At 46.4% G+C, this 12,934-nt stretch overlaps 1 protein-coding gene across 3 annotated transcripts in view; it reads left to right on the top strand.

The window, feature by feature from the left end:
* Positions 1 to 11,309, top strand: part of LOC144948497 (astrotactin-2-like) — a 469,552-nt gene extending 458,243 nt beyond the window's left edge. For all 3 annotated transcript variants that reach the window (XM_078878014.1, XM_078878013.1, XM_078878015.1), the window contains one exon: positions 6,515 to 11,309. In XM_078878014.1, coding sequence (XP_078734140.1) covers positions 6,515 to 6,746 — 232 coding nt within the window. In that variant the 3' untranslated portion in view covers positions 6,747 to 11,309. The remainder of the gene's footprint in view (positions 1 to 6,514) is intronic.
* The last annotated feature ends 1,625 nt before the right edge of the window (positions 11,310 to 12,934 follow it).

Raw genomic sequence — 12,934 nt, 5'->3', positions numbered from 1 at the left:
TGTCCTTCCCCCGCGTCTCCGATTTGCACGGTTGGCTACGCACGGCGTGAAAGAAGTTCAATATGCGTACGTACGTCAACGATACGCGGCACCGTTTTTACGGTGCCACAGCTGCGGTGTGGGTCATCGCGAAGACCTCAATGTCGGAAGATGGCTCCACAGGTAAATCACAAATCAGAATCGTATCCGTCCTGGAGAAATCCGATGAGCTTCAAAGCTCTATTTTCGCAGATGAGACCTTGCCCTGTCCAGAACCTGTTCAGCAGGGCCCAGGCTGATGGCAGTTGTATAGAGTTGAATAGAGCTGTGGGAAGATTCGCGATAAGGAACTGATGTTTCTGCCGATGTTGCCCCACCATTCCTGCTGACAGCCGCTCTCTGCCAAGCAAAAGCGCTGTAAAAAAAATTATTTAATTTTTATGTTTTGCTACATTTCTCCGTGTGTGCGTGCTTGCTAATGATTGTGCAGCTTGGATGAAGCCTGTGCTTGGTGGTTCCCCGCTGCATTAGAAGCACTTCTCAACTTGCCTCATTCATGTGTTACGTCTCTTTCACTTTCTTATGTCATCGAGTGATTTCAATTTGGAACCCTTGGCGGATGAGCACGGAATCCTCTTGCGTCAGAGCGTTGACTTTGACAATGATGTCACACGCGGATATTTGCGAAGTCCCTTTAACACAAGCCCTTGTTCTCTGCCGGTTGATGCACCTTTTCACGTGCCCCGCGCGTCACGTGCCAATGTCCACACCGAACGTTTTAATCTCGAACTAAATTTAACAACGATTTGTTGTTGTAAACTGAAAAGTTGCGCCCAAAGGAGAGAGAGATAGAGAGAGGATGCACGCTTTGAATTTTAAATTGAGAGATGGAAAGAGGAGCACGTGCCTTAGAGAATGCAGGCAGGCGAAAGAAACCTCGAACGCTGCTAAGAAAAGTAAGTGGGCTTGGGAAGGACCCGCCGCAAGAAGAGATGATGGCAACATCCGAAAGGACGTGCACCGAGGAGATGGAGCAATGAAATCGGCTCCTGTGCAGGCGTGAGGTAGAATAAATATTGTGGGATCGTGAGGAATGGCGGTGAATTGAGTGGAGGCCTTCACCCAGCAGGGAATTGACCAAGGCCGATGATGGTTGTGGTGATTTTTGTTGCAATAAACAGGCTGAGGCAATCAACTCCGTTGCACTTGAGAACCCAGTTTATGCGCAGAGAAGATGAGAGAGAGAAAACGCTGGTGTGGTTCGGTCATGTTGAGAGACTACAGGAAAATTACATGGGTCAGAAGGTGCAAGTGATGCAAGGGGAAGGAAAGAGATCAAGAGGAAGGCAGAAGAAAAAAATGGTGTGGGGGCGATGTGGTGCGATGGGACATGTTGGCCCGAGGAGCGGAAAGCGAGATGGCGCAGGACAGGGCGGCGTGGAGATGGTTGGCAAGGACAGCGGAAACGCCCACGTGAGTGAGACAAACGCGTGGAAGAAGAAGGAGAGGCTGGAAGTCAGCATTACAGCTTAGGACGTCAGCGGCTCTGGCTGAGTGACTCCTGACACAGCCTTAGCCCCCTGACTCGCCCCAACCATCGTCAGCCGCGGTCATCCTTGGGCAGTCTGCTCTCACCAATAATCTCAGCTTCACAAGCACACGCGCGCTTGATCATAACGTCCTTCGCGATGTTTCCGTGCTTACGAGTGCGTGCCCAATGCAATTTATTACTCAGCACCCAGTGACCCAAAACCGGCCACGGTTTTACCCCATACTGGCACGCTGCCAATACAAATTCCGTGAAATGATATTGCGCAAATTAGTGTTTGTGAACTGTGTTAACGGACACTAATTTCGAAACGTTAAATTGAACAAAAGCTGAAGAGCGTGCCAATGAGTATCGGGGGGAGGGGAGGCGCATGCATGGAACTTGACTGTGAAACAGACAGAGGAGCAAAATGAATCAGGTGCTCGCTACTCTGTCGGGACACCTTATTGGTGGTTGAAAAGTAAGTTGGGCGTTGGGCAGGACACGTCGCTAGAGGAAGGGATGGAAACCGCCGGTGCTCAGGATCAACAAAGAATTGGCACGGGGATCACGGCCATTCGTCAGGCATGATGTCCGGCGTTTCGCTGCACGAGCCGGGAGCCTCTTCAAGGAAGTGAATTGGTTCGAACCCGGTGACCCGAGTTGAACAACGGTGGCGATTCTCTTCAGCTATTCGTGGGCCTCCCCTAAGTTGGCTTGGCCTGAAATAAATACTTGCTAGGGTTGGGTAAACATCAGCATTGGGGAGACAAAGGCGACCGGGAATGGTGTTGGCCACACCACCTTTTTTATTATTGATAATATTATTGTTCTCTTTTAGCCCCGCCCACCCCCCCTCAACACGTTCCATTCATTGGCTACCACATTCAGATGAGCCCCTCCCCCCCTCCCCCCTTAACTTGTATTTAAGAGCTTGTCTCTTGGAATTTTGCCTCATTTGATACAGTAAATTTTAGCTGTGACGGTCCCACCTGATGACGGAGACTTGTGTTGCCTCCGAAACGTCGTGATTTATCATTTTATTATTATTTCTATTATTTTCATTATTTAATTTATTTTTATTTATTTTTACCTACGTGACTTTACCGAAAAAACCTAAGAGTGTGAATCCTTGCAGTCACGAAAGCTTCAAATCTAGAATTGAAAATATTATTATGTATAATATTATTTTTTATAATATTAGTAATAATATTTTTTTTCGAGGTTTTTTCGGTAAAGTCACGTAGGTAAAACATTAAAAGTAATGAAAGTAAAATAAAAACAAAACAAAAATAAAAATAAAATTCACGACGTTTCGGAGGCAACACAAGTCTCCGTCATCAGGTGGGACCGTCACAGCCAGATTAGCTGCATCAAGTGAAGCAATGATTCAAAATGTAATCCCTTATAAGCAAGTTGAAGGGGGGGAGGAGAGGGGGGGGGAGTTCATCAGAATGTGGTAGCCAATGAATGGAACGTATCGGGAGGGAGGGGGGTGGGAGGGGGAGGGAGCCAACAAAACATTTGGCGACGGCTTGGACGCGGCTGCTGCGCACGCCAACACAATGGGCAGAAAGGGGGGAGGGGAGGTCTGATACACATGATAGAACAAAGGAACGAAAATGCCCATGTTTATACCAATGCAGGCTGAAAAATGAAGAGAGTACTGTTAAAAATAACTGGGGATGTTAACACTCGGTGAAGTAAATTAAAATAGTGCCTGTCAGATAAGATGGTCCAAAAAGTGTAATTAAGTCTTTTTTGCGTGGTTAATAACATCTTTCCAGTGATTACTGAGTTTGTACCCATCATCACGGTTGAAATTATGTCTGTGTTTGTATATTTGTATGGCTTCGTGTACAAACCTTTGATGGTAGCCAGGAGGCTTGCAGAGAACCTTGGTCTCGGAAAAGACAATATCATGAGAGCCCGCCGAGTTGTAGCAATGATCGGCAACGGCCGAAGAATCAGTTCTGCCGTGTTTCAGATCTGACTTGTGCTCGCGGACACGATCAGCAACATGACGTTTTGTTTCTCCAATGTAGCAATCACCACAAATGCAACTCAATTTGTAGACTCCAGGATACTGTAAGTCAGGAACGACATCCTTCACAGATGGAATCAGATCACGGATTTTATGCACTGTGCTGAATCGGACTTGGATCTTATGTTTGTTTAGAATTTTGGAGATCTTTTTGGTCACGCCTGCTATGTATGGTAACGTGATAGTTTTGGTCGGAGTTTCATGTGGTTGTTTCTGTGTGGTGGGAGAGACAGCTTGGCGGATAGTACGGTCAGAGTATCCGTTCATCCTGAGGGCCCGATGTACATGTCTTAATTCATCAGTCAGGTGGTGTTGGTCAGAAATGCCATGGGCTCTGTGGTATAGCGTTTTGATGAGAGAATTCTTTTGAGATGGGTGGTGGTGGGAATCAGGTTTCAGGTAGGAATCTGTGTGGGTGGCTTTCCTGTAGACAGAATGTCCCAAGGATCCGTCAAGCCTCCTCTTAAACAGAATATCCAAGAATGGTAGTTTACCGTCTTTCTCCACTTCCATGGTGAATCTGATAGATGGGTGTCTAGAATTGATGTGGTCCAAGAAGTGGTTCAATGCTGGGAGGCCATGTGGCCAGATGACGAAAGTGTCATCCACATATCTCTTCCACAGGGAAGGACGCAGGGTGGATGTCTGGATGGCGTCTGATTCAAACTTTTCCATGAAAATGTTGGCTATAACTGGTGACAAGGGGGAGCCCATAGGGGTACCCTCATTCTGTTTGTAGAAGGTGCCATTCCAGGTAAAATAGGTGTTGGTGAGGCAATGCCTAACCAGAGCAGGTACATCAGAATTCAATCCCTGTTGGACTAAGTCCTCAATTAATGTTAGGGTGTCCGGTACTGGGACTTTGGTAAACAGAGATACTACATCAAAGCTGACGAGAATGTCATCAGGAGATAGTACCATGTCCTTAACCATAGAGACTAATTGGGTTGAGTTGAGTACTGCCGAAGAGGTCTTGCCTGTGAAGGGGAGCAGAGTATCTGATAGAAAACGGGCTAGTTTGTACGTCGGAGAGTTTATCGTCGACACGATGGGTCGTAGCGGGGTGCCTTCTTTATGGATTTTAGGAAGACCATAGAGTCTGGGAGGTCTTGCCGCCGATGGTTTTAGAGAGGGACGTTTGCTTGGTTCGATTAGGGAAGTCGAACTCATGATGATACTGTTGGTTTTTGTCGTTAGGCTTTTAGTGGGATCGTTTTTAATTTTGGAGTAACTCCCATCATTAAGATGGTCCAGGATTTTGTTGTTGTATGAATCTTTATCCATGATGACCGTGGCATTGCCCTTGTCTGCCGAGAGGATGACTATATCATCTCTCTTTTTTAAATTCGCGAGTTCAGAGCGTTCGTTTTTGCTGATGTTACTAGTGGGTTTCTTAGCATTCTTGAGAATAGTAGCTATTTCAGCTCTTGCTACATCAGCATGGATGTGTCCTATGCCTCTGAGGGCTACATCAATCTGAGAAATCATATCCTCTACTGGTATATATTTAGGGGTGACGGCGAAATTTAGTCCTTTGGCCAGTACCGTTTTTAGATTGTCAGAGATTGGAATGTTACTCTGCCCATTGTGTTGGCGTGCGCAGCAGCCGCGTCCAAGCCGTCGCCAAATGTTTTGTTGGCTCCCTCCCCCTCCCACCCCCCTCCCTCCCGATACGTTCCATTCATTGGCTACCACATTCTGATGAACTCCCCCCCCCTCTCCTCCCCCCCTTCAACTTGCTTATAAGGGATTACATTTTGAATCATTGCTTCACTTGATGCAGCTAATCTGGCTGTGACGGTCCCACCTGATGACGGAGACTTGTGTTGCCTCCGAAACGTCGTGAATTTTATTTTTGTTTTGTTTTTATTTTACTTTCATTACTTTTAATGTTTTACCTACGTGACTTTACCGAAAAAACCTGAGAATATGAATCATTGCAGTCACGAAAGCTTCAAATCTAGAATTTTTTTTCGAGTTAAAGCTTTCGTGACTGCAGGGATTCATGTTATTGGTTCTTTCGGTAAAGTCACGTAGAAGGGAAATAATAAAATAACAATAAAACAATAAAATTCTCACGACGTTTCGATTGCAACACAAGCAATCATCATCAGGTGTGAAAACCACAGCAAGAAAATGTAATAGTTTTTTTATATTTTATTATTTCCCTTCTACGTGAAAGAACCAAGAGTAATAATATTATTTACTACGCAACAACAGGTACAGGGGAGCGCAGACGCGGGGTGCACGGTGTCCGAGCATGAACACGTTTAGCAATAGAGGCCCTGAATGACGATCGAGGGAACAACAACAGAGAAGCGATGAAATGAAAGTGGAAGAGAGGGAAAGCTGGAAGAACAGAGTGCTGATAACAGTAAAGAGGGAAAAGTAAAGTGACAAGTGGAAAATACGCAGATGGGTCAGGGGACTCAAATCCCAAGCGAGTCAACTAAAGGAGACCAAACTTTCCTGCGAGCGATAAGGGAACCGCGCGTCAGCACCACAAAATGTACTCCTTGAGTTTTAATCATCATCATCAGTCTTGAATAATCCACTGCTAGATGAAAGCCTCCGGAAGCCTCCGCCACCTCTCACTATCCTGCAATGCAACAATCCGTCCAGCTTTAAATTTCGATTTAAAGCTTTCGTGACTGCAGGGATTCATCTTCTTGGTTCTTTCGGTAAAGTCACGTAGAATGGAAATAATAAAATAATAAAAAATAAAACATAATAAAATAATTCTCACGACGTTTCGGCCACAACGCAAGCAGCCGTCCTCAGGTGGAGAACAGGTCTGTCTCCTCGACAGAAAGAACCAAGAAGATGAATCCGTCCAGCGCCGTGCCTTAATCGGTGCTCGCTAACAACACCGTACGCGAGATGCCTGTATCTCCGTTCGTGTCGTCAGTCTGTTGGTGTGCGCGTCTCTCTGCGATCCACCCCCCCCCCCCCCCCCCCCACAGGAAGGCCAGCCTGATCCTGCGGCGCCTCGGGGAGGTGAGCGCACGCTGCGCCGCGCTGCTCACCGAGCCGTCCATCTACATGCACACGGTGTCCATCCCGTACTTGGTGTGCCGCGGTCTGGGGGGACCCCCGCCCTGGGGATTCCTGCGACCCTCCGACCTGCCGCGCGTCTGCGAAGAGCGCTGGCTCAGCGTGCTGCGAAACTTCTTCCCGGAAAACGCCGAGGGCTAAAAAAATATATAACAGATCCAAGAGTAGGCCCCTAACCCGCAGTAGGGCAGCGAGGCCCCCAGGTGCCCTCGTTCGTTCCCGAATTTTGAGGGTGAATTATGCCTGCCATTTGTTTCATATATATATGTAACCTGTTGTCCCCCCCCCCATGTCCTTTTGAAATTCCCCACTGCATTCTGGGTTCTTTAATGACGATTAAAAAAAAAAGTTTACAAAAAAAATTCAACAGTACCCAGACAAGCTTAGCGCAGAGACAATGATGGCGGTGGGCACCGAGCGGTCCCTGTTGGTTGAACCCAGTGGTTCTTAACCTGGGGTGCACGCTGCACCCCCTGGGGGTACGAGATGCCCTTTCTGGGGGTAGCGAGGCATGGCCAGACTTTGTTTAGAAGGTAAATCATCGAAAACACAAATTAAGTATGGGCACGTGAGTACAACCACTTTGTTTCATCAAACCCCTATGTATTTATGACCATTATACTTTTTATTTTTTAATGATTGAAAACCAAAGGGGTGCAGGGGTGCAGTCAAGGTTAAGAACCGCTGGTTCAATCAGCCAGCGGCTCCGCAGCGGTGAACACTTGTGTCCGGCGGCGTAGCTTTTGTACGCTCTTGTGGCCGTGCAGATCTCCGGCGTGGTTTTTCGCGGCCGTGCCGCTGCGCGTTGTTCGGCACGGAGCCCTGACGTTTCGCTTGCGCCTGCTTGGGAACTTCTTCCGGAAGGGTGCATCGGTTCAGTTCCGAACTCTCTGAATTAGCTCTTCGGTCCTTGAAGGTGAAGTTCCTAGCGCGTGGAGCAAAGCGTCGGACTTGGCGCCAGGCAACGCGCGGTACGAGTGGTAATTAACTTACCTTGTGGCGTCAGGTCGAGTACGACCTCTGGTGACATCTACGACCATACTCTGCCCTCCACACCTTGCTGCTTCTCGTAGCTAGGTTAGTGTAAGGCCGGCGGTGTTCTTGATGTCGTCCATCCACCTTCTCTGAGGTTGGCATACAGATCCGAGATGTCAGTGAACTCGGATGGACAGGAATGGGGTATTTTCTTGGTTCTTTCGGTAAAGTCACGTAGAAGGGAAATAAAACATAATAAAATATTTTATTATGTTTTATTTTTATTATTTTATTATTTCCCTTCTTCTTTATGTCTGCATTACCTCCATGCTTGTGTGCCGGCTGGCGTGTTTGGTAGATGCGCTTGTGATGTGGAGAGCGCTAAGTGCCGTGGTGAGTGCATTGCATGGCAAACTTGGGTGACCCGCGTTCGATTCCCGGCTAGAACTCACACCTGTGAAACATATCTCAAGCAGTCCAGGGTCTTACCATGAGGTCAACTCAACTTGAATTGAGTATCTGCCGGGGTATGTGAAAATTTTCACTGGGGAGACAAAGGTGGCTGGGCGCTGTACTTGCCACACCACTCCCTCGCACGCTGTGCCGGCCTTGCATTTATGTTGAACTTCTTTCGCACCATACATCGCCAACCGAGCTATTCGGAGGTGCGGGGGAAGGATAACAAATCTAAACACATAAAGCAGTTCTAGAGAAATGTTTTTTAAGTCTAGATTAAAAACAAAGTGCATAGCTCCAGTAGCTTCCTAATACCGGAAGGAAGAGAGTTCCAGACGGCCACAGAAGCGCACCTGAAAGCGCGCGATGCATTAACTGTTTTTGTCCGACGGTTAGCCAAAAGCCACTGCGAGGATGACCGGAGTTTATCGTCATGGTGTACGCTCCTCTACGAGATCAGCGAGGTAAATAGCTGCTCGCAAACAACTATCACCCCAAATGCTACACGGGGAATCTTTGTCTCTCTGTTGGTGGGATGCACTTTGACCACCCTTGTGGTTTACCCGGATTTGCTCATCATGCCATCGCTCATGATGACATCACGGCCCACAGGATGGGCAACTACCCCGAGACATCGCAATGTCAAAGCAACGTTTGCCTGAGAGAGAGGCTGAGTTGTCGCAGTGTTGACTTGTTACGTCTATTTATGGAAACGGCTCCTGACAAGTCGCTATCAAATATTCCCAGCTCAGTCTAGCCATGCACCACCACTTCCCGACGTCGTTCTTGGCCAGATGGGTTTGGCAGTGTGACGTGTTGTTGAATACGAATAGAAATTGACTTGATCGCAAGAAGATTAGCGATGATGATGATAGCCTCCAATCCTTTGTCAATCCGCTTCTAGATGAATGTATCTCAAAGCCTGTGTCGGTCATGGGTGTTGTTTGACTATACTTCACCATGCTGGTCATTTTGTGTTTGTGAAGGTGGTGGGGGGAGGAGAGGATGCAGCGTGCCGCGGTGGTGAGATGTTAATTACCTCTCCCTGGCATACAGGAAGTCATGGGTTCGATCCCGATTTTGTATTTGGCTGCGATACATTTCAACATGATAAGCCACTTCGTTGAGCTATCGTTTGTGGCCAGGTCGCTTTTGAAAAAGAGCTATAGAGCTCAGTTGACCTTACCTGGTAAAAAAAAAGAATAATTTATAATTGTAGGGCAAAGACAGCCACCGATTTTATTCTTGACCAGGAATTGAACTTAAGTTACACGATTCATAGTTCAGCACCACTAACCGCTGTGCCACTGCTCCAGAGCCATTATGTTATTTAATTTATCCAGATCTAAAAATTCCAGGCCCCGTGGTCCTTTCCTAAATAACTCCTCGACAATCGCACAATTCTCCTCTCTCATGCTCCACTGGTCGAGCGTTTCATGCTCACTGATCAACAGTTGCGTGCAGTTTACACTCTCGTGATTTTTCGGGTTGATCGAGCGTATCGGTTGAGAGTTGCACATGGACCATTTTGAGTGCCGTCGTTATTGTAAAATGTGAATCTCTCATGGCCGTGAGTAAAGGATATTGTGATCGGTGCCACTTGCTGTCCAAGGCCATCGGGGGACACAGGGAACCGTTAAAATACGTCGAGTAATATGTTCCTTCGTTTTACGTATTGCCGAAAATTTCAGTTGGTGCTAATTTTTGCATTGGTAAAAAGTAAAAAAAGACAAAATTATAAAAAAACAAATATATATATATATATACCGAGGGCTTCAGAACTGTAGTAATTATTGGTACCGGCTTACCGCCTGGCTTATGCGTCTCAGCTTATCTGCTGTTGGATGCACATTGCGTGAAGGACTACGCTATATAAATCTAAACACTATTATTGCCTGCATTTAATTCCATTCGGTTGCCATAAACGGCTGTGTTTTCAGCAAGAACTGAGATGGTTAATATTTTCTGCATTTGTAATAATGACTGTGTTTATCCGAGCCAATTGTTCGGAAAAGAAAAACAATCCCCCGCGTGTCTGCGAATATCTTGGGGCGAAGGTGCCGCACCACCTTGTCTGACTCCCCTTCTCGCGTGTATGTCGTTACTGTGTCCACCCAATCATTTTTTGTAAGCGGTTCAACATTTTTTTTTATTTTACTTGGGAGTCAGTTTCCTATGAGCTTTCGCTGACTTCATCGCAGCTATCTGAATCGAATGTTTTCTTCATTTTTAATGAAGGCTCGGCGTAATAGGATATGATGTTAGTCTATACCATAATCCAATTAATAGTGTGTATGTGGTCAATGGTTAAACGTGGCTTGCCTGTGGATTTTGCCCCCTAAATCTCCCGTATGATCCTTGTGAAGAATGTATATACATGTGGAGAAGAGACTAATGGCTCTGTAATTCTTGAATTCTTTTTTTCATCTTTTTAATACAATACAATGAGTCGTCATTCTGTAATTGAGGGCTTTAACGTCTGTGTAAATATACATTAAATAGCTTTCATTAACTTGATGATCTTCACAGTCATACCATCTGGCCCAGGAGCTTTCGTGAAGTGAGGGGGTAGTGTTTTGTTCACACTCGCACATAGATATTACTCGACAACCATGATAATGTTTGGTGTCAGATAAAAACTTCACAATTTAAACTGTGCTCACTAAAACTGTCATTTGGGATGGCTGTGACAATCTGTGTTAACTCAATAATTCCCAAAACAAGGCCCACCCACTGGTGAATTGTTATGCATTAGTCGTGTTGCTGTGATGTGACCGTGTGTCAAGTGGGAGTTTGATTTTATTTAAGCTATTCCACCGGGCTCAGCAAAGCTCCTATGCTATTAATGAATGCGGAACTGCATCAATGGTTTACGTGCGGTTTTACTTTGTCTCTTTGGAAAACGTGGCTGGCTGTCTGTGAACAACTGCATCTAACGTCCTACCTAGTGCGTGGTTAAATTGTCAATATAAATAAATGCATTGTATTTGGATTTAGCAAAGCCACCCGGCTGCCTATGTATTTGTATTCAAATGGAATGTTTAATAACAATATCGTTTAATATTCGTAAGAAGTAGCCGCATCACAATCAAGAATTTATGATCGATTTTTTTTCTAATTTTGTATTTGGTGACTTTTTTTGTAACGTACGTTCGGTGTTTTACTCTTTACAAACCTTGCCGTTATTCTGCTGGTGGTCATTGCCCATGACTTGTGCATGATGTCTTGTTTGCTTTTGCAAAGTTCATTGGGAAATAAATGCCTTTGTGGTGTTCCACGTAATGGTTCTGTTTTGCGTGATTTCCACGCGTCTCATTGTGGCAGTTTTCTCGCATGCCGTGTTGTAACTGGTGACGCCTAATTTAGCCCACAAAATGCCACTCGAATGAAGAAGTGTGTGGTGATCAAAATAACAAAACATCTTTGGGTTCAGGGAGAGGGAAATCATTTGTTGTTATGGCACCCTTTTCCATTGGCACATCTGAGCCACGCCAGCGTAGGGCTCTCACAGCATGGACAGTGTTTCACCGGTCATTTGCTGTGCTGAGCCGTGACCAAACAGTGACACGGCTGGCCTCAGAAAAAAATATCGCAATCTACCTTGGGGCCAAGGAGGGCCAAAGGGACAGGTCGAAGTTGATGCATTCATTGCGTGTGACTTCAGTCGGTAACACTGTGAGGAAGACGGCACACCGCGTGGCATCTACCCGCGCGTCTCGACTCGCGCGTTCGTCCATTGCACCTGCGAATTCAGCAAGCACGGCTCGTTCTTTTGCGGTGGAAAGAAAAGAAAAACAATCAGGACTGCCTCGGCACGGCACGGCTCCGGCACCACGACTCGGTGAACATGGCACAAAAGGTCTAAACGTGTACCCTAAGAGACAGGGATTCTCTTCCGCTAAAATTCCGCGGACCTCTCTGCCCGAATGTTTATCGCCACGCCGCTTGCAAGCGATGCAAAAATGCATCCGCGTCAATTTAACACGTAGGCTTTCGCGTCCAATATCCATAATAGCGGGGTTTTTTTGGGGTTAGATCACGTAAATGTATAAATGTGTCGTTAAAATCCGCCACCACCCGACACAGCTAACTAGTAAGGGTTGTCACGTAAACAGAACGTGCCAATTCGTCACTAGTACAGCACTAGTGTATAGTGTAGTGTATAGTGTATAATACTAGTACAGCACACCGGTGTGTTGGAGAGCCAAGCCACAACATGTAAATGCGTGCTGTACTGGCGACGAATTGGCATGTTTTGTTTTACGTGACAACCCTTACTAATTGGCTGTGTCGGGTGGTGGCGGGTTTTAACGACACATATTTACGCGATCTAACCCCCCAAAAAACCCCTCTATTATGGATGAATCCACGTGCATGCCGCGTGCCTTTCAAGATGCGACATCGAGCCCGTGGTTAACACAAAAAAAACCCTCACCACGAGCCCTGCTCCCACTCACCTTCGCAGCCGTGGCCGAGTTAGCACGTGACCGTCTTTGGCGTTAGGGTCCGACGGCGCGTCCAGGAACACGCTGGTCTCCGGCGAGTAACTCCGCGGTGAGTGCACCGTCATCTGTTCCCCGTTGCACTTGGTCCCCATGGATCTGTTGTTATTTTGCAGCCACCAGCTGGAAATGATGGAACTGGCAAAAGGTGTGTGTGGTTTCTTTTTGAGCCGCTCGTGAGTGCCTCTTTGTGATGATGTGTCTGCCTCCGAACGCGTCTGTTGTAGCCACATTTACTATAATTTAATCCATGAAGAGATTCTGTGACAAATTTAGGTGTTTTGGCAGTGAAAAACCTTTCAAAGGGGCATTTTTTCAATCTCACAATCCCCCACTCTCTGTGTCGATCACCCAGGTCGTTTTTTTTATCTTTGGATAAATATATCTGCTGAGTTC

Source organism: Lampetra fluviatilis, chromosome 49 (genome assembly GCF_964198595.1).
Source record: "Lampetra fluviatilis chromosome 49, kcLamFluv1.1, whole genome shotgun sequence".
NCBI classification, from domain to species: Eukaryota; Metazoa; Chordata; class Hyperoartia; order Petromyzontiformes; family Petromyzontidae; genus Lampetra; species Lampetra fluviatilis.
Note: the sequence above shows the minus strand (reverse complement) of the source record. Positions and strands in the feature narration are given on the sequence as shown.